The sequence below is a fragment of the Ammospiza caudacuta genome, chromosome 9, assembly GCF_027887145.1.
Source record: "Ammospiza caudacuta isolate bAmmCau1 chromosome 9, bAmmCau1.pri, whole genome shotgun sequence".
In the NCBI taxonomy this organism is placed as follows: Eukaryota; Metazoa; Chordata; class Aves; order Passeriformes; family Passerellidae; genus Ammospiza; species Ammospiza caudacuta.
This window is the reverse complement of record NC_080601.1, coordinates 18,541,675-18,562,385: the sequence shown is the minus strand read 5'-3', so window position 1 is coordinate 18,562,385 and position 20,711 is coordinate 18,541,675. Positions and strand designations below refer to the sequence as shown.

Here is a 20,711-nt window from a genome sequence, read left to right as displayed (position 1 = left end):
ATGCCTTCCCTTGGTCAAGACAAATCCCATCAGGTCTGCCAGAAAGGCCATTTTCTTCTTGGGGCTAGGCTCCCTCCTTGGTAAGGTCAACAAAACACTTCCATATCTCCCCCCCCAATGAATAAAGGAACTGAACTCCTTTTGCAGCAAAGAAAAGAAAGGAAAATGAATTGGCCCAAAGGACAAACATCAGATCACATGTTCATTCCCTTTCCCCTCTGCTTCATGAGGTATCCTCTAACACCCAGAGGCAACACGGGGTGGGGGGTGGCCTGGAGTCCTTCAGCTACAGCTTTTGAGGTTCTGATCTGACAGTTTTCTGTGTTACAACATCACTGTAAAAAATAGAAAAATTACTCAAATAAACACTAGGAAACATGACACTTACAAACATCAGATGGGTTAGTGGTGGGGAGAAGCACCTGGCTGGGGCTGCTGGCTCCCACTGCTATTTTACCGGAGACCAACAAATCATACAGGAGGCCAGGTAACCCCTTTAATTCTACGGGTGCATATATTTCAGTATAAAAAACACACGCTATTTATGCCTCATATAGGAGTGTATGTGCAAGTTTTCATGAAGAACATAACACTAAGTTTTTTGTCTGCTTCCTAAGGAACATGTGTTCTGCAGCACTGTGGATCCCAACTATGCTACTAAAAAGAAAAAAAATAGAAAATCCCATACAAATACCCTCTTCCTCTAAAATCTCTGCTTTTAATGAAATGGTTTTTTAAATTAAATAAGCTGGCTTCAAAACTCCATGTTTGTCCAGGTAGTGGCTGTTTCTAAAACCAGTATCACTAAAGAGCGAGCTTCTATTCAAGTTAATTAATTGGGTTAATAATGGGTTACTTAAACCCATTTTTAAATCCCTACTTCCATCTTTAGTTTTAAAACAACATTCCATTTTGTTTTATTTCTTAAAAAAAAAAAAAAAAAGGAAAAAAAAAGAAAGAAAAGTCTGTTTTGGGATCCAGCAGCCGAGCAACCAAGTCTCCATAGCGTTCTTGCTGTGCAGAAACTGAAGAAGAAACAGGCTGAAGTCAGACTGCTGGGCAACAGGAAGAGAAGCACCTCCTCTCTCTTGAACCCCAGTCTTCACACTGGCTCCTCTGGGGTCTCCTTGCCACCTCTCACCGACTGTAGCTGCAGCGCAGCCCGACTGTGGTATCAACTTCCACATCGCTCTGCGGAGCACAGTTCAGCCATCCGCTGTTCAAGCCGCCTCCTTTCTTGCTCTCCTTCTCTCTTTCTCTCCTTCACTTTTGCTTTCCCCCTCACTTCATTTCTGAAAGATGTTCTGGCTGCTGCCACTTTCTTAGCCCTGGGGGAGGGGGCATGTTGGATAATCTGTCATTTATTTAGCATTATTCCTGTTTTTTTATTCTTTTATACAAACAACATGTCTTTTTTTTTTTTTAGATTTAAAAACACCTTCGTACAGCAGAAACAGACACGATGGATCCATGGAAAACAACAGAAAGGCAGTGCCCGGAGCATCAGATGCATGCAGGGTTTCGTGCATTTGGCTGCTGCCTGTTTGTAATTTGTATTTATTTTTTAATGTCAAAACAGACATGACCATTGCTGTCACTCAGGCACTCCAGAGCTGCTTGCTAAGAAGATATTGCCCTCCAGCTGAGTATCTCCACAAGTTGCTGCAGTCAGGAAGAGGTAGTGTCCACCCAGAAAGGAGAGGGGAGAACAGGATGGAAGATGGAAGGAAATAAAGCCATATATTAGCTGCACACAATTAAAAAAAAACACGTTTTCTACAGGTTATTTGGTGTAGGTAGAAACCCCTAACACAAGACAAACTGCAGCTCACGAGGAGACTTCTAAAGGTAAGAGGCACTCACTTCCCCTTCCAGGGGGCTGAGAGTGCCAGTGAAAATCAAGTAATTGCTAAAATGTATTTCATGCTGCTTTGGACAGCCCTGAGCCCACCCTCTCATAGCCATGACCCAGAAGCTGAAGGAGTTTCCTAAGGAGTGCTCAAAAGCTCTGGTCCTAAGGAACATTTTCTGCCTCACTTTCCATTGGCTTTTGCCTTGAACGGAAAGATAATTACATTTTTGTTAGGGTTTTCCTTTTTCAAATCATCAGTGATTTTGTCTCTGAACTTACTTAATATTTAAACAAATGTACAAGCTTCTCCACAGTTTTGTGAAATTGTAGTCCTTGTGACTGCTTTTAGCAAAGGTCTTTCCTAGTTAACCCTCATGTGCCAAATTACTGGATTTATTTTGATCAGTTTTAAGACTGGGGTTTTTTCATGTCTGTTTAGCACTATCCTGTCATGAAAGTGTAGCCAAACTCTTTCTTCTACCATTTCTTAGTTTGCAAATCTTAGCAGAATCTCCCTTATAAGTCTTCTCCTCACTTGGTTCCCATTCTCTCCTTACACAGAAGTCCTCTGATTAATATCAAACTTTTTTTCTGGCTGCAGTTTCCTTTTCAGATGATTTACCCAGAGCTGAACTCTGCCTTCCAGGTGAGAAGAAACCACTACTTTCTATTTAAGCATTCTTACTCACCTCATTCATTCTTCATTCTTAGCTTTCACTACTCCAAAATGATTCAGTGCATTCAGATGGGGGCTACCCACACTGACCCCATTTGTAATTGCTTGTGGGTATACCTCCTCCAGAACCCAGAAATGCATGCAAATACTTCAACTTCTATTAGTTTACAGGGTATTTTTAAATATTGTTTTAACCAACATTTTGTGGTTTGGAAATACTTTCTGCTCGGCAGTTTTCAGAAACCCTCCAGCAGATACTTTTGGAGGGCTTCAGCATTTCCACAGCCAAGAAACATACTCTTCTGCAGCAGACTTTCCATTCCTAAATTTCCTCAGAAGTCATAGGCATAGTCACTGAGCCATACTGATCTTTAATTTAATAATTTCTTCTGCATCATTTTTTTGGACAGACATCTCTCTCAACATTTCTGTGATGAAATCTGATGCAAGATTTTTTTTTGTTTTCCTGCAAAGGCTTTTTCCTTCTCACTGTCTTACTCCCTGGAAATTCAGCTGATTTTCCAGCTCCCTTGAAGCTTCCCTGCTTCTGGTGCCCCCAACTGGCTTCTGCTTTTCAAATTCCATCTGTGACCTCTCCAGCTTGCTTGTGATAGTTCACATTCCTTCCCATTGCCTTCAGTAGGATTGAATCCCTCACAACACATGAATATAAACTGCTCCTGGCTTAGTACCAAGTTGTTCACAGAACTAGGACTCAAGTAGCAGCTATACTTGAGTGGTTCATCCTTAAATGACCACATTAAAAAAAGGTTGCCTCCCAGTTGGAAATGTTTGTTGTGTTTGCCCTTAAATAGAAAATATTTAGTAGAAAGGTCCTAAGATTAGGAAACTTTGGACTATAAAATGGATGTAACATGTATTTCAGCATAAAACAAAAGGATGCAGAAAGAGTTTGTACATCTACATTAAGGCAATAAACAAGAATGCCTTAATGCTGAAGAAGTAATTTGATCTGATGTCCTTCAGGAGCAAGCAACAATCATTTTGTCACGACATATTTTTGAGCCAAAGTTTCTTCCAATTATGAATTGTGGCAAGTTAATTGGGGGATATTTTAAATCCTCTGATATTACTGTTTCTTTAGATTCTTTTCCCCTCTGAGTTTTCTCAAGGTGGTACATTAAATACTTTTTACTTATCGGAAAATCAGTAGTAAAATTTATATGAATAAACCCTTACCCCTTATGGCACAGAAATTGTTCTGTATGGACTCTACAATATCCTTTCTAGAAGATGACATAATCATCAAAAAAGTCCTCTGAAATGACCCCCAGCATCGAAAGGTAAATGTGAAAGGGCCAACCTGTGCACAGCATGAGATATTCTTCCTCTCTGCTCCAGACTAGCCATTTGTCCAAGCACAGACCTGAGCACCTGGGAGGAAGCACAGCTGCTACAAGGGTACCTATGCCCAGGAACAGCTGTCTGGCACATGACTCCCATTTGTCAGGAGTGGCAGATAACCCTACTGAGTCCAGAGGACAGGACTTAAAGGAACACCATCGACAAGCCAAAGTGTTCAGCCGTACAGACAGCTAAAGATGGTTCTCTGACAGCCAGCTAAACGGCCCTGAATGCTGAATTCCCACAGAGAGCAGCCTCAGCCGTGTGCGATGTACTCATACCCGTATGTGATCCTCACTGGAGAGGTGCTGCAGGAGCTCCAGAGCAGTGGTAGTGCACGTTGAGCCACTTGCCGTCGCGGCGGTGCCAGACGCGCGTCTCCTCGGACTGCGTGGTGCGGGGCCGGCCCTGCCCGTCGATGTACTGCGTCAGGCGGATGTAGGCGATGCACGCCGCGTCCTCCCCGATGACGTGCACGTGCGGGTTCAGGATGGTCGTGTGGATTGGCTTGCTGTTCTTCGACAGTACTGCCACGACATGCAAAACCATCGGGTTCTTTTACAGCTAAGGAGGAACAGCGTCCCACATTCTCCAACCTCTTCTATATTCTACTCACCTTTCACTGCATTCTGGAATACCACAAAAATTGGTCCTGCAATTTTTCAGGAAAAGTCCAAGCAATTCTTACCCCATCAGCTCTTGTTCTCGCTACGAACTGTACACTTACTGCCAGGAATCCCCTGGCCCCTTTGCCCCCACTTCCTCTGCTGCTGTGTCTTCAGTTATGGGGAAAGAACTTTCACTGACAGAATATCATTGCAAAGGAGTCAGTAATCAGGACATCTTTAAGCTAGGACAGCATTAAATATGAACAAACCTCAGAGAAGTGTTAGAATCACTCCATAAATAGCCTGTTGAGAGAGACAAAGTCTCTGCATACTTAGAGAACTACATTTGCCCATACTAAGGACCTTGACCTAACCCCCAAAATAAAACAGATTGAACAGCTCAGGATTTAAATTTCAATTATCTCATCCTGTGGAGACATCCAGGAAGGGAGACAAATCCCATAGTATAAATGATAGCATTTCTCCCAACTCTTTCTTGCCCCAGACTGACAAGGTGACTCTTGTCTATGTAAAAGGTTCATTAGGTGTTAGAGAGCTGAAACCATCCAGGGAAAGTTCAAAGCAAAAGCATCTTTATGTCTGACCATTCAGTATGTCTACCCCAAACATACATGTTGCTTCCACCAAAATCTGACCATTTTTTCCATTTTCATCAGTAAGAACTCCAGGGAGTAAAACTTTTAAAACTCCTACAGTCTGTGCCAGGTACAAAACATTTCCACCTGGCAGATTGTATGCCTAGAGTGAAGGGATGTGGGGGTTAGAATTGAAATTGTTGCTGAACAGGCTTTTTGACAGAAAGGCTGCTGGCTTTTATGAATGCATCATAACCCAAGCACAATCAAGTTCCTGCTTACTCTGATAATCAGTAACAACAAGGCAAATTTTCCTCCCTAAACGTGACATAAAGGAAGAGGAGAGAGAAAGGTGTTGGAGTTACCAAATCTACCCACTCACAATTTTCAAAGTAAAACTTATGGAAATCCATTCCTTCAACCAGGTTCCCCAGTGCTTCGGGTTCAAATGAGGTCAAGCCAGGATCACAGATCTTTCTGCAAAGAAAAGCAGCACAGGTTTACAGCTTGCATTTGAGCCCAAGGCTATTCACACAGTGAAGTGCTGGTATGCCATTTGACTCACACCCTGTGTCCACCTAATTACATCTCCCTACTACAAGAAGTAAGTTCCTGAAGACTCAGCCCTACCATAACTCAAGGAGCCAACTAGATGGCGTTTCACATGAAATAAATTTCTAGGTTACTGACTTTCCTTTTATTCTCTTTCTGCTCTTCTCGTTGCCCTCCCGTGCACTTTTCTTACAAACCTAGGACATTTTCTTATTGTTGCTCCTGCTGCTGTTTGCTACCTGACTTGATATTCATTTAGAGCTCTACTACTCCATCCTAACTGATGTAGGCCAAGAAGGATAAAACCTTTTACCATCCCTGACTGTGTGACAGCTCCTCATACCCAGGAGCGAGAGCATCACTTGCACACAAACTGATAAACAACCTGTCAGAAAGCATCTCTACTTACGTATAAGCCTCAAAATCTCCATTGTTGATGGCCTCTATCAGCTGCTCTGTTATCTTAATGATCTCTTGCTTACGCACTGTGAACAAGAAGAAAGAGCAATTTAGCTGTGCTGAAGAGTTCAGTAGAAATATGAGGCTAGTGGGTGCTTCCTACAAGCAATCTGTAGAGCACCATTAGTCTAGATCTCATAGGATGCTGCTCCCTGCATTCTGGAGATATGCAGTTAAGGCAGCCATCCACATCAGAGTAGGGGGGCAGTGGTATGAAAGGGAAATGGTGATCCCATAATGCAGGGAGAAAGGAAATAAAGAGACCATATTAATTTTCTTTTTTTTTTTCTTCTAGAAAGGTCTAAGGCACCAGAGGTGTCTCCTAAAAGACAGCCAGAGCTGCTTCTGGGGAGTCTGACCAATGAATGCCAGTGGCCCCACCCATGTGAAGTAGTTTGGCAGCTTAAGACGTGGAAAACCCTCACCACAGTAGCCATATACAAATGGCCACCACACAGATCAAGCCAATTGGAAAGAGTCTCCCAACAACTTGCCTATCACCATCATCAACACCTCAGCTATTGTGAATGCTGCAAACAAGCAACTGGGACATGTAGGGATGGCTTGTGCAAGCTAGAAGGATGACAGCAGCAGGATGGATGGGTGGGATTAGCAGGTCCTAGCTATGTCTGAGAGTGCACACTGTTCCTCAGGCAGTTACCTTCTGCCAATCCCTATGGCACAATTCTTTACAGCACTCTGACAGCACTGCCATTAATCCAACCCAGCGCACTGGACTTCAAGATGAATGAAGACAAGGGCTGTCTGTCTATTGTTGTTTGGGCCCCATGTGGCCAATACCTCTGCACTCTCTTCTCTTGCCCAGGCCCCATCCCCTCTGCACTGCTCCATCATCCATGCTGATGTCCTGAATTAATAACATTTACAAAGTTTCTATTAGGTCTGTTAAACAACACAGTTATAGTCTATGACTACTGCGTGCACCATACCTATGCCTGAGCCTATATGCACATATCTCTTCAGCCTTCCCCACACCTGTAGGTAGACTCTTCTGCACATTATACAGGCATTTAAGAGGTTCCCTAGCATTCTTTTCCATGTTATCAGATAATATACAATTCCTACCACTAGAAGTGCCATTCTTGTGCCCTTCAGCACCTAAAATATACATGTCTGAAATGGAACCAGTCCCCTGACTGTTCTCCCTTTGGGCCCTGAAGCAAATTGTGCTGGGACTTCTGGGAAGTCTCATATAGGCATCTTAGATGCCTATCATTAGAGGGATGGTGTTTAAATCAGGACCTACTGACCTACTACCCTTAGATGTTCAAGTCAGGGGAACTGAATTCCAACCTAAATGCCAGAAGATGCTACTCTGAACTGCTCCCCCCTTGCCCATGCACCTCATCCCACCACTGGTAAGTGCACCCAAAGAGCAACAAGATGATAATCTCACTGGCCATGAAAGATGTCCATACCCACTCTGGAAATCACTCAAGAGAATTTTACTACTGAGCCAGCCTCAGAAACCCCTCAGATAGGGGACATCTGGTTCATAACAATAAGTTGGCTGGTTTTACTATGCAGGCTGTATACACTTCCACATGTGAAAAGATGTACACAGGGAATGGGTCAAAACGATACAGTGGGCTATATCTGTTGTAAAAAATGTCCTTACAAGCAAGTTGTCTGGGATAACTTTCACATGAAAAAGGGCTGCTTTTTGGACCTCCAAACCATGCACTACCCATGTCCAGAAGATGGAGTGCATGGCAAAGGCTGCATTTGGGATGAGTGAGGGAGTCTGCAGTCCACAGTCACGGTGTGCTGGCTCATCTTAAGGAAATCTGCATTTCCTTCCGAGGCGCCTTGATGCAGTGCCATCAGGCCTGTCCTTCAACACACACTAGTCCATCCCCTCCGACTGTGCTCGTCTCCTGGCTCTCACTACATGTCCCGAGCTAGAACCGGCACACGGGAGGTGACTGCTCTGTCGGAAGGACAGAGAGCCTCGGGATGTCCAGGGGGCGGCATTGGCGCCTGCCGCTCCCGATGAATCCGCGGCTCCTCCAAACTGGCACGGCAGAGGCACAAGCGGGAGGCGACACGCACCAGCACGGCCATCGAGCGTGGCCCGCGGCTGCTCCACCCTGCTTTGTGCGAGCCCAGGAGGCAGCCCCGCCGCAGCAACTACACCGCTGGCCGGGGAGCGCTGCGGGCGCGTTCAGCGAGCCCCGTTCACGGCCGGGGCAGGGCTGGGGCCGGGCAGGGCCGGGCTGAGGGCAGGACGGGCTGAGGGTGGCCCCGCTCCCCGCGCGTGGCGCCCCCCGGCGGCCGCCGCCGCTCCCCGCACCCGCTCCTGAGGCCGCGCCCCCGCCGGGCCCCATGGCGCCAGCTCCGAGCGCCCGGCCCCGGCCCGGGTCGGACGGGCGGGGTGAGGGACGGGGGAGAGAGGAGGGAACTCTACATCTAGGGTAACTAGCGTGAGTTGCACTACTCCACTACTGCTACCCAGCTGCTAACTTACACGGTGCTCGGTTAAGTACAAAGGGAACTACTGGAGTTAGCAAAGGCTCCGACCGAGCACGCTCTAACTCCAATGTCTGCCCTGGGCTGTCCCAGGCATGGAGCTTCTCTTCACAAGACTGTGTAGCTGCAAAACAAATGTAAGCGTTAAAATAATAAACAGACAAAAATTAGAAAGTAAAATAAAAACCAACAAAGAAATACAGACACACACAGCCCCAGCCCCGGTCAGCACACAGACACATCCATATCCCAATAACTTCTACCTGCTCTCCCGCCTCTGTCACATCACTTGGGCCACACACTGCTTGGCAGAGCCCACCCGGGCACTGGTGCAAAAAGCACAGCAGGAATTGCGCCTGGAGGAAGTTTGAGGGCGACCTAAAACAGTGGTCGGCGTAGTGACAGCAGCACAAGGGCAAGTACAAGATGGGGTTAAAGAAAGCAGGGATATCCAAACCACTGCACATCTCAACTTGGAGGGAAGTGAAGTGGGAGAACACTGACCCACTTGGCAGAGAGGTGATTCAGCACTCCTCAGTGTACCAAGCAGCAGGGCCTTGCTATGAGCAAGAGGAAGGAATTAATAAGAGAGCAGTGATGGACAGCTCACAGCAAAAAGGACTTCAGAAGAGATCATTTCCCTTCTATTCTGGCTAGGCAAAACACCTTTCCTATTGCACCTTACAAACCAGCGGTCTGACATCCTTTGAGCTACTTCATACTTTGAGCTACTAACAGAGACACTCCAGCTGCTGCGGTATATGAGATACTGGTGCTGTGTATAGAAAACCAGGGAAATACCATGGGAAAAGACAGAAGAGGACACACCTGGTTCTTCCTTCCTAGACTGACCTGAACAGAATCAAATATTCCAGATGCTCCCAGCTCACACTAAAGATCCTTCTACTATTGCTTTAAAGTCAGGCAGCTAGTACAACATGTGTGTAGGAGAAAGGCTTTGAATTCCACCTAGATTTTCTCCAACCTAATAGCCTTTTTCATATGCATTTTTCGGAGTTTTTCAGGCACAGGCTCCTCTACAGAGCAAGTTCAGGAGCTATCAGGCAGAACTTACCATAACTCACAGACTAACCATAGTACCAGCTAACTGAGCTAAAGACAAGCACACAAAGTAAAGCTCGTGACAGACAAATGCTCTTCACAGTCAACATTATCCCAGAATTTTCACTCAAAGCACCTGATAATGGATTAAAAAATGCTTTGGGGTCTTTTAGGACCACAGCCTCCCTTTCAAAGCACCTTAGCCTGAAAAAAATTGTATTTGTTCCTTTGGTACTTCTGAGCATCATCCATGTCAGAAGTGCTCAGAAGTTCTGAGCAGTGTGACTGAATTCAGTCTCATGCATCCCCTCCATAAGCACATAAGCAGACCTGCACCACTGACCCCGTTTACCACAAGGAAAACTAAGAGATGCAGTGACTTCCCCAAGGAAACCCCAAAAGGCAGTGTCTCTGCACGGAACTCCACATCTCACCCAGATGAAAGCAAGGTAATGAAATTAGCTAGGATGAGGTTCTGGTTTTTGGCTGTTTTTTGGTTTTGTTTTTTTTTTCAGAAAGGGAAGGAAATGTTTGGAAAATTTCAGTGTGCAAAGGAGGGTATTTTGCAGGAAGGGAGATGATTTCTTTGTATTCTGGAACACTGGAAATGGAAAATCAACACATTGGAAGGAAGTTGAGGAAAGGAAAAATCTTAGGTAAGGAGAAATGGGAAGGGTGGAGGAAGGGGTGAGAAAAAGATGCTGTGAAGCACTGCACCCCTGGACTTACTGGCTGAGAAACAGAGAGAAAGCTGGGACTGCATGGACTCAGTCTGTGTTTTGCTCTCACTGTGCCTCCGTCCTTCAAGCACTGAGCTGCCGTCCCCGGTGGAGAGAGGGGGAGCTAGCATGGCAGGGAATTAAAACACAAACACAAACAAAACACGCAAGTTCAGTAAATAAAAAAAGAGAAAGTAAATAGGAGAACATTAAAGAAACCACAATGCTGGGCACAAAACATGCAGGAGTATCCTCCAGGGCAAAGCCAAGTAGACAGCTCGACAACATGAACCTGCTGTGCAATTTAGAATGACACAAGGGCAGGGGGGCGGAGGAAGAACAAGACACGCACTGCCTTTAGCCTCACCACAGTGGAAACAACATATCCCTGAGGCAACTGCCGCTGATGGATAAAGTCCCCTACAGCACAGCAGAGCTGATCTGTGTATCCTGGTGGCTATTTAAAACAAGAAGCTGGCAGAGGAACTGCACAAACACTTCCCTTTTCCGAGAGTCATGGCTATGCAGAACACTGAGAACTTCAACACTCCCAAACCTTTTGGTCTACTTAGTTTTGCCCAAGTACTTGCTTATCTTAAAATGTGGAGGGGCAGGAATGGAAAAAGAACACTGGTGAACACAGCTACACTTAAAACTGGAGGACTAAAATTACCAGAGCTGGCCACAGTACAAACCACTAGTGTGCAAACTCTTTCCCTCCCAATCACCATTCAAATGCTCCCTTCTATTAAATCATAACAAAATTTTCTAACCTCTGCCAAAGAAAACCAAAACACAGTTTTGATCTGTAGCAATGTAGCCATATACAACTCTGTACACTGACCAGCTGCCTTCCTTCCTACCCACCTTCTGTTGCAGTCCTAGACTTCTTTTCCTTGCAGCATTTTTATTCCTGACTTACAACACCCATTGGCTCAGTCAGCTCAACCATGAAACCTCTCCAGAATAAAAAGTGCCACAGGAGACAAGGTTCTGGACAAATACCCGTTCTGGACGGCTATCCAGAAGAGCTGATAAATGAAATTTATAACTGCACTATGAAACCCATCCAGTTCCTGTCACTCAAAGCTAGATTCCTAACCCACAGCTTACTCTTTGGCAAAAAGGTGGGAGCTAGAACACTGTCCTATAATGAGGCCAGGTCTTATCTCAAACAATCTCTATTGCAGAGCTCATTCACTCACTGGCATGTGTTTCTGCTCCCTGTGGTTCTGCAAAAGAGCAGCCAGCAGCTTGTGACAAGCCACAGGAAAAGCATCAGGAATTAGCCCACTGACAGAGGTGACATTGCTGCTACATCACAGGGTCAGCACTGATTTTTCCCTGGATATGTAACTCAGATAAACTACACAGAGAATGAGAATACCTCTGCCTCAAAATGCAAGTTATTAACACATTTGTCTCAGAATGCAAACTACCTTCACCCATCTCAAACTTGTTTATTCAGGAAGATGTCTGCTCATCCTTCATTAGGCAGGTTAGGCAAAAGATAGCTGCTCAAACAACATGAGCAGATATGGAACTTGGAGCTCCTTCATTTCAGAGGTTTACAAGCACAGGATATTTATGATATGGTCACTGAAAGATATGAAATCTCTTCTCGGCCTCTCCCTCTACTGATATCTCAGTCAAGGACAACAGGCTGAGAATGATCTTCATTTTAAAAAAAAACAGACCCAAAGAGAAAAAATAACAAGGAAAGTCATTACATGTCACGGAAGATATTCCCAGAAAGGGGTGAAAAGGGAGTCTGAGTAGTAACAGAGAGATTTCAACTCTCTGTAATCTACAGGGAAGCAGAAAAACACAAGCAGAGTTCAAACCTCAAGGGACTGGTAGGGATTTTCCACACCTAGAAATGGACTGGAGATGAACAGATTATGATATATGCAAGAAAAGAATTCCAACTCTGAGACAAAAACAAATTAGCTCAGTGTTTATATACCACAGAGGCCAAGTCAGACGGTTCCCCAATGCATGGTCCCACTGTGACAGGAATGACAGCGTCATGGTGCATTTATGAACTGAGTCAGACACAGAAATCTGGGAAGCTAGTTCAAGGCAATGACTGAATCTGTAGAATCCCTTGCCTACACTTAGCTGTATTAGAAATTACAGACAAAATACCTACCTTTCAGATCCTCATCTTCAGTTGTGGTGTTACAGCTCTCTGTGGAACCCTGCACGGCAGAAGAGAGCATTACCAGGCATCAGCAGTTGGGAGAATGAGCAAATAGTTTGATTTCTTTGTGAAGAAAGATGGGGAAAAGCACAAAAACGTTTGCAGGGATGGAAGGGAGAGGATGATACAAGGAAGATTTGAATGTTAGCAGGCCAAATACAAAGCATAACATAACAGCATCTCTGCTCAGCTTTTGCATGTTTGAGCTCTTAACCCAGAACTTTTACAAGTGTGGAAGTTACCAAACTCTGTCCAATTAAATCTAATGATAGTTGCTTCTGTTTGGAAGAATAGCCACAAGAAGCTAAAGAAGGGCTCCTAGACTTTCTCAGAGGAAGTGTCCATTTGTAGAATTAAAAAAAAAATTGCCTAAGTGCCTATATCTCCTCTTCCATCCCACATATGAAAGAGTGGTGGTTATACACCATAATAGGAAAGATGTGTTACTATCTGAACAGTTGTTTTTACTTAGCCTCTTCCAGAGATCCACAGCCATATAACACAACCCTCCTAGTCTATTGTCAGCAGTATTCAGGAGCATGCTACAAACCAGATATTGGAAAAGTAGAAACTGAATTAAGACACATGAAGACAGGAACAAGAGAGAAGCAGAGGTTTTTCTAACAACACTCCCATCCCTTACCTTTATGCCATCTGTAGCATTATGGACAACAGTTGTTTGAGGCTCCTAGGAAAGGATGGAAGAATCATTAAACTCTAGTTCCAAAGCATTCTCTAATTTACTTTCACTCCCCAGCAAGTGGAGAAAAGGAGACTGACATTAAAAAAAGTCAAATCAAACCACAAACTCCAAACAGCACACATGTGCCTGCGTGCGTGCGCACACACTTCCTGCACAGGTTTCATTAAGAGAGAGGCTGCACTAAAGCTACAGTCACAAGGAGACAAAGCCCCCAGCTTCCCTGCAACTGCCCCTAATTCCCAATTCGCTGCCAGTCAACCAGGCTGCCACAGACACCAGGGGGCAACCAAGCAGCCAGTCTGCACCGTCTGCAGCCATTCATGAGGTAATGACCCCTCCGCAGCATCCTCACTCGAAAATGCTTCAGAAGAGGAAAGGGGAAGGAAAGGATAATACTGGGCTGGGGCCTTTGTCTCCCAGTTTTTTGGAAAGGTTGCTGGGTATTTTACCCTAAAAAAAGGACATTCATAATTTTCATAATAAAAATAGGATGAGCCAAGACCACCTCAATGCCTCTTAGAGAGGAGTTGCTAAGGAACTGTGAAAAAAGGCACATTTTTCTAAAAGCCTCTGAAATGAGCTCCAATTTCAATAATAACCATATTTAATAATTTAGAAAGGATCTCTCCATATCAAAAACATAATGAAAAAGCTAGTGAAAGGAAAGCAGAAAATTATGAAGTGTCCCAAGAATCCTTCATTCTACAACAAAAAAACCCCCACACCAAATCCCACCCTCCCATGCCCCAAAAATGCCAAATCCAGCTCTCCAGAGACAGACAACAAAGAGCAGCTACCAGGCCTATGGGTGCTAACTAGCTCCTGCACTCATCCCTTCATTACCAGGACAAGACTTCAGGATCTTGCACCATCTCCTCCCACTGCTGTTGTTGCTGGGTGGCTCAGCAAGGGCATCAGGGACAGTGCTGGGCAGTGCTGCACACTCTCCCACCTGCCTCTGCCACCCGCTGCCCTGCTGCCTGGTTCCATGGGTACTGAGGCAGGCCACACACCCAAGCTGTGCCATTCAATGGACTTGGCACTGGCACTGTGCTGGCACTGCAGAGCTTGCACACAGGCCAAACAGAAAGTGCCAGCCAAGCAAGTCAGTGAGCTGCAGGAGATCAGCCACTCAACTGAGCAGGCCAAATAGGCCAGCAAAGGATTCTTCTAAAAACCCTTTGTCTGCCCTTTCCTCTCTGTGTCCTGAAATCCATCCTCCATTTCCTAAGTGTTGGAGAGTGGATGGAGCTTGACACTCTCTTCTTCAAAACCATCCTCCCCAAAGCCAGCAGGAACGGTTGAACGGGACACACAGAACTATACAGGGGTGGCACACGGGGAAGTCCAGGCAAGCTGCGATCCCCACATCCAACCACAGCTCTGCTCAGCACCCCCATCCCGAAGCCTGTGAGGCTGTGATCAGCCCCCACAGCAGCACAGGGACACAGACAGACCGAAGCCAAAACATAAGCTGAAACAGAGTGGCACAAGCAGCACTCGGGAAGGGATTTGGGAGGAGAAGGGGAGAGGACAGAATCAAAATTAAACCAAACAGGGAAAAAAAATAGTGGTTGGGGAAGATACCATGGACGTCTGCACTGGGGGTGTTTCTTTTGCAGTGCTTACTATACTGGTTTTGTTGTTGCTCTGTGGCTGAGACAGAAAAACATGGTTTTAGTTTCCATGCTGGGCAGCAGAGGCAGCAAGAAAATGACAGTATTGCTTCAACCCCCACCATCTCTCCTCAGACCCGACCCTCCCCACAATCTCAGTCACCAAGAAGAGGGAGGAAGGAGGAGTGCTGCCCCAGTTGCTGGACATCATCCTTCCCTCAGAGGCAATAGAAGTTGTAAGGGGTGTACCAAAATTCAAATGCTAATGGACTGCTAGAGCTATAAGGAAGGAAAACAGAAGGCAAAAAGGCAGCAGCCCAAAGGGGTGGGGAGAATCCTGCAATGAGCGCTAACAAAAAAAATCTGGTGAAGGAAAATGAGACATGGCAGCTGTCCTGAGAGAAAGAGACTACAAAAGTGAGAAACACACAGTAGTCATGGTCTCAAACAGGGCACAACTGGGAGTCAAGTCTGAGGTGTCCCAAAGTGTACAGAAACAGTTCTAGGTGAGAGTTCCAGAGAATCTATTGAGCCAAGTAAAAGTGTGGTGAGCCTAGAAAAAGTAGAGAAAAAGTAATGTATGATATGTTGTATCCCTGTTGTAACCTGAACAAAGAGACTTCAGGACCAAAATATTGAAAGGAATGGGACTGGGACATAAGGAAAAGGCCACATAGGTTCCACAAGTAGGAAGTTCTCTGGATGATGCCCAGCAGCTTTTCATCTTTCCCCTCTTCAGACTCTCTTGTAGCTGAGGCAGAAGAATAAAATCTGCATTTTCTGCATTCATACAGCACAACAGTGAGGCCATCACCAGCTTGCTGAAAAGAATCATCCCATTGGGTCACGTATGTCAGGAATGAAGCAAGTCTATGTTTGTAGGAAGCCAAACCTATGCATAAGTACAGGGTTCCTGGCCCACAAATCTAGCCCACATGTGACCCCCACACCAGGCTACGTCTCTTTTGCCTCTGAACGCCAGCAGCAAGGTCAAATTTGTTTCTGCAGGAGCCTCACTCACACTCCTCAGTTTACAGATCAGGGCACCTGATGGGAGCTCACAGCAGTGTGCCCCCACTGCAGTGGGTCTCTATCCCACTCAGGGAGTGCAAACTCATACTGCAAAACATCAGGTCCTCATCACCACACCACAAAGAATCAAAAAGTGAAATGCTAAGCTGGAAAACATCTGCCAAAGGTATAATTATGTCAACCAGTGACAGATCTTATAAGACTGAGACTTAACAAACACCTACTAATTCAGCTTTTCTTCACAAGCAACAGGTCTTGGCTTAACCATCCATTTTGGAGAGGGAGAGAGGAGAAACAAAAGAGGAATATGGGGCACATGGAGGGGGGAGGAAGTACAAGAAAGAGAGGCAGAAATTAACTCTTTAGAAGTCTGTGGGAAAAAAACCCCAAACATTTACACTCAAACTCCAACCTAAGAAAGGAGAAATACCACAGAAATTATGGTTTGCTGCGTCTTTCTATACATCCCTGCATTGTCCTAAGACTCTGGCCTTCCAAGAGTTTTGTTTCATGCATGTCTTTCCAGCCTGATGGCAGAAGAGATGACAGCTCAGTGTAGATGTCAAAGAGACAGATCAACCTGAAAAAGTTAATCCCGAGCTATTTTATGGCACAAACTTCTGACAATGGTCCACCTCTCCACACAGCACTGAGGCTCTTGTACTTCTTCAGCAACAGTCAACCTAATGCAGAGATCTATCTTTCAAACCTCTTCCAGTGAGAGGAAGGTAACCCATTTTTCTTAGCCCACTGGGATAAGAAGACAAAATTAGCACGGAAGAGCTATACAAAAATAACTCCGCTGTTTTGGAAGGCTTTATAACTAAAAGGCCAAATGAGAAAAAAACCCAACGAAACAACCAAAACCTAAACAAACATCCACAAAGCCACTGTTCCAAATAAAAAGTTGACAACAGCCTGCTAGGAGTGTTATGTTGCCTTATAAAGTGCAAAGCCCCACATACTCAAAGCACACAGCCTACCCTCCAGTCTGCACTGAGCACCCAGCTCACCCACAATATTCTTCCCCATCCAGTGGGCTGAAGACAACCAAGTTTGCCAGTCCAGAATTGGACAGCATTTTACTGCAGGATAGTGTCCCAATGAAATTGGAGGCAGCTTAGCCTGCACGTTTTTCACAGCTCTTTCTCAGATGAAGGAATGTATCTGACATATTGAGCTTCCTGCACACACTGACATCCTGTGGCCATCTCACCATGTGCTCTTCCCTGGAACAAGGCAGCCTTTCCTTCCCAGGGGTGCAGGCAGCACAGCCAACTCTTACCCCTCCTTCCCCCCTGCTGCCAGCCAACATCAGTCACTGGCCAGGGTACAATCCTTGGTAATTCTGTACAACTCAAGCTAAAAGAGGCCCATTCACCTAAAAAAGGTGTTAGGTCCTTCTGAAGATCTGTAACACAATTCATTTTGGCACAGCAGTTGGCAACATTTCCTGAGCTCGACAAGAGACAGACAGACAGACAGGCACGAGCAACACAGAGGGTGCAAGAGAAAGAAAACAGACCAGTGCTCATATCGTAGGGACACACACACATAGCCAACTAAAAGAAACTACCAATACATGGGCTGTGTCTGGTTATTCAGCCACTTTCACTGCTTCCATGTTTTCAGAGGCTGATGCTTACATGGTTTACATATCCCAACTGCTTTAAAACAATATGCAAAGGGAATTTAAGCATTGCTGGCAGTAGGCAAATTTAAGTATTGCTGGCAGTAGGAAAATTTAAGTATTGATGGCAGAAGGGCAAGAAAGGCAAAGTGAACTTCTGCCCTGCATAAAGGCAGGGCTGGTGAAAAGTTAGTCACTCACTTCAGATTTTCAAAGCAGTACTTTGGAATTACTTTTTTTGTGGGTTTTTTTAACACAGTTTTAAGGTGTCATTGAAGGAGGAAGAGGAGAAATATCTTCCAGGTAGTAATGCAAAAACAATTATTCTGCTGTCCTGGTACTGTAACATGCCCATCTCTATCTGAAATGGGAGAAATTCTTTCTGTTATTTTTCTGTGCATAGGAGATAATAAAATAACTAATTCTTGTCCTTTGGTTGCTGCTCATATCTTGGTGTCAAAGTGTGCCATTGGGCTGTGTATGACTTCTGACAATATGACACTGGCCAATTTCCTCTTTGAACCCTTGAAGAGTGGATTTGACTATTTTTTTAACAAATTCTATAAATGTCAAACACCTTGATGGATGAAAAAGGAAATGAACAGGACAGGGGGGCAGTTACTGGGTATTTGGTCATGCTGGGATACATAAACAAGATCAGGACAAAAGGAAGTTTTGGATTATAAAGGCTCTGAACAAACCTTTTCAGTAAGTATGCTAAAAAAAGAAGTGACCAGGCAGCTCTGAGCTGCGCAGTGGTGCTGTGCCCACACATTTCATCTGAACAGTGGAGCCCCATCAGTCTCTGCCACATTTGGAGTGACTCCCAGTTTGTTCTACACTGCAAGACTCCTATCAAGGATGGCACCACCAACACCAGGCAAAGCACCTGTTCCTCTTTTTGGCACCTCTGCAACAGAATGACAAAGCCTCCTGTCCAGGAAGGCACACACCTGCTCTGCTGAGCCCAGGAGACCACTGTCTTTTTTCATTTCACACTCAGAGCAGGCAAAGTCAAACTGAGTTGCCAGCAGCTGGATTTTCTGCACAAAATGGGAGCTGTATGTGGCCAGAGGATCACAGAGCCCTTTTTGTGAGGACATGGACCCCTGGGTGCACACTGACCCCCCCGGCCACCCCCTGGCACGGACATGCTATGTAGGGTGATGAGCACAAGCCGAGCGTGCATGGCATGGAGAATGGCGGAGGCACGAATCGCAGGCAGCTTACGGGAGGTGCTCACCATCAAATGCACACTGGAGCTCGACTTCCTTTTCTGGACACATCATTGAGAGAGGGAAAGAGAAGGGAAGAGAGGAGATGAGAAGAAAAGCACAGAAACTATTCACACATTAGTGTGCCAGCAAGGGCCCCCCTGCCAATAATGCTCCCCTGAGGCAGGTATAAGCAGCAGCAGAAATGCACAGACACGGAAAAAAGGAACAGAGAGAAAAGTCACCATTAAAGCACACAACTACACACCAGAGAAAAGGGCAGGGCTGAAGACCCCCATCTCCTCAAACACTGAGGTCAGAACATAGGTGCCCCACACACTGATATAAGGGGAGAAGAAGAGAGAGCAATATATGTGCACAAGATATGGGATACAAGGGGGTGTCTCTCTGTGTGCTCCCACCTCTGAAAATGGGGCAGCTCCCCCAGTCAAACTGAAGAGGTAGGCAGAAACCCCCTGTGTGTTCACATTTGGAGAATGCAGAATGTGTTTGCAACTCAAATTAGAGAGCGGAGAGGAGGCCACAACAGAAAGGCACACACAAGGACTAAAGAAAGAAGAGGGAACTTGTGTGCATAGCATGGGGAGGAGAAGTGCTCCCTCATATCAAATTTGGACTTGATTGGAGAGGTAATGCTCAAACAAGTAAGACAGAAGCACTCAACAGCCAGAGCACTTGGCACTTTCAGATATTGGGAGCAGAACAAACAGGTTCAAACACTACTCAACCTTCTTGGACTCTACTCTTGTTTAATGGCATTTTCAGTCATCTTCAAAAACACCCTCACACCAAATTGCACTCTCCAGTAAATGAGGCTCAGCATGCAGTTCCTGCCTTTTTCACTAAACTCTTGGAGTCATGCACTTCAAGCTGAGCCTGGCAGGTCATTCAGCATTACAATGTTATTCCTTCCCCTTGCTGTCTCCATGTACATTCTCCATCTGCCCTCCTCCTTTGGTACTATCTAGGCTATTCTCTGCTGCTTACTACAGTCTAGCCCACAGAGTGGTATAGCAGAGCACACCTCATGCCAGACAAAACCCACGATGGTGTGGGCTCAGTTCTGTAGCTCTGGACTCCTGCACACTACCACAGCACCCCCTGGAGCAGCCTGTGAGCACAGAACAGGCCATGGAGCTGTGGCTCCCCACTTCATACACTTACTGAGCCTTCCCAGCTCTTACCTTGAATATTGCCTTCATCCCTGCTGTCCTCACATCAGAGCTCAAGCACACACGCACACTGGCATGTGTTTGAAAGCAGAAGTGCCCATGTTCCCCTCATACCCAGAACCCCATTCCTAATCACACCATACACAGTCACATAGGCACTGCATGAACAGGCTCAAACTGGCAAAGCTTCTGCCTCATCCGATCTTTAATTCCAGAACAGACAGTCTCTGATCTGTTCACCATTTGGCTCACAGATCTTCCATTTCATGGAGGCACAACACAGGGCTTGCCATTACATGGTGTACAAATTTGTGTTTCCTCTCATTTCTTTCAGGACAATTTAGCTTCTCCACAGGCTTTTCCTCAAGCTAGAACTACAATAGCATCTACTACCAGTGCATGAATATAATTCTTAGTCTGCCATCAACACAGAGAAATCCTTGTACCCCATCTCAACAGGGAATTTGTGGAAATTCACAACAATGGAAAACTACTGGTTTTACTTTTAATGCATCCTGTAAGTTGCAGCAGACAAAAAGGAACTATATGGATACTGAGGTAAACCTGTCCCTAAGAAAGACAATCTCATTTGAAATTCATACAGACTTCCAGTAAGTTACAAAAGAAAAAAGGGACAGAAAATGTTAAGATACAAGCATAAGGTTCAATAGGAAAAGAATCAACTAAACCATGTGGAAAACAAACACCCTCCTACACAGAGGCACAAGTAAACACTGACAC

General features: G+C 45.4%; 1 protein-coding gene across 5 annotated transcripts in view; it reads right to left on the bottom strand.

Annotated features, from left to right (window-relative positions):
- Positions 1–1,310: 1,310 nt before the first annotated feature.
- CAMK2G (calcium/calmodulin dependent protein kinase II gamma) overlaps positions 1,311–20,711 on the bottom strand; it is a 115,799-nt gene continuing 96,398 nt past the window's right edge. The window contains exons 14-23 of one of the 5 annotated variants that reach the window (XM_058810258.1): positions 18,807–18,839; positions 14,873–14,941; positions 13,226–13,270; positions 12,532–12,580; positions 10,390–10,503; positions 8,597–8,722; positions 6,059–6,134; positions 5,480–5,574; positions 4,175–4,420; positions 1,311–1,662 (exon numbers count right to left, since the gene is read on the bottom strand). In XM_058810258.1, coding sequence (XP_058666241.1) covers positions 4,188–4,420; positions 5,480–5,574; positions 6,059–6,134; positions 8,597–8,722; positions 10,390–10,503; positions 12,532–12,580; positions 13,226–13,270; positions 14,873–14,941; positions 18,807–18,839 — 840 coding nt within the window. In that variant the 3' untranslated portion in view covers positions 1,311–1,662; positions 4,175–4,187. The remainder of the gene's footprint in view (positions 1,663–4,174; positions 4,421–5,479; positions 5,575–6,058; positions 6,135–8,596; positions 8,723–10,389; positions 10,504–12,531; positions 12,581–13,225; positions 13,271–14,872; positions 14,942–18,806; positions 18,840–20,711) is intronic. The other 4 variants (XM_058810253.1, XM_058810255.1, XM_058810254.1 and 1 more) reach the window with 4 other exon arrangements.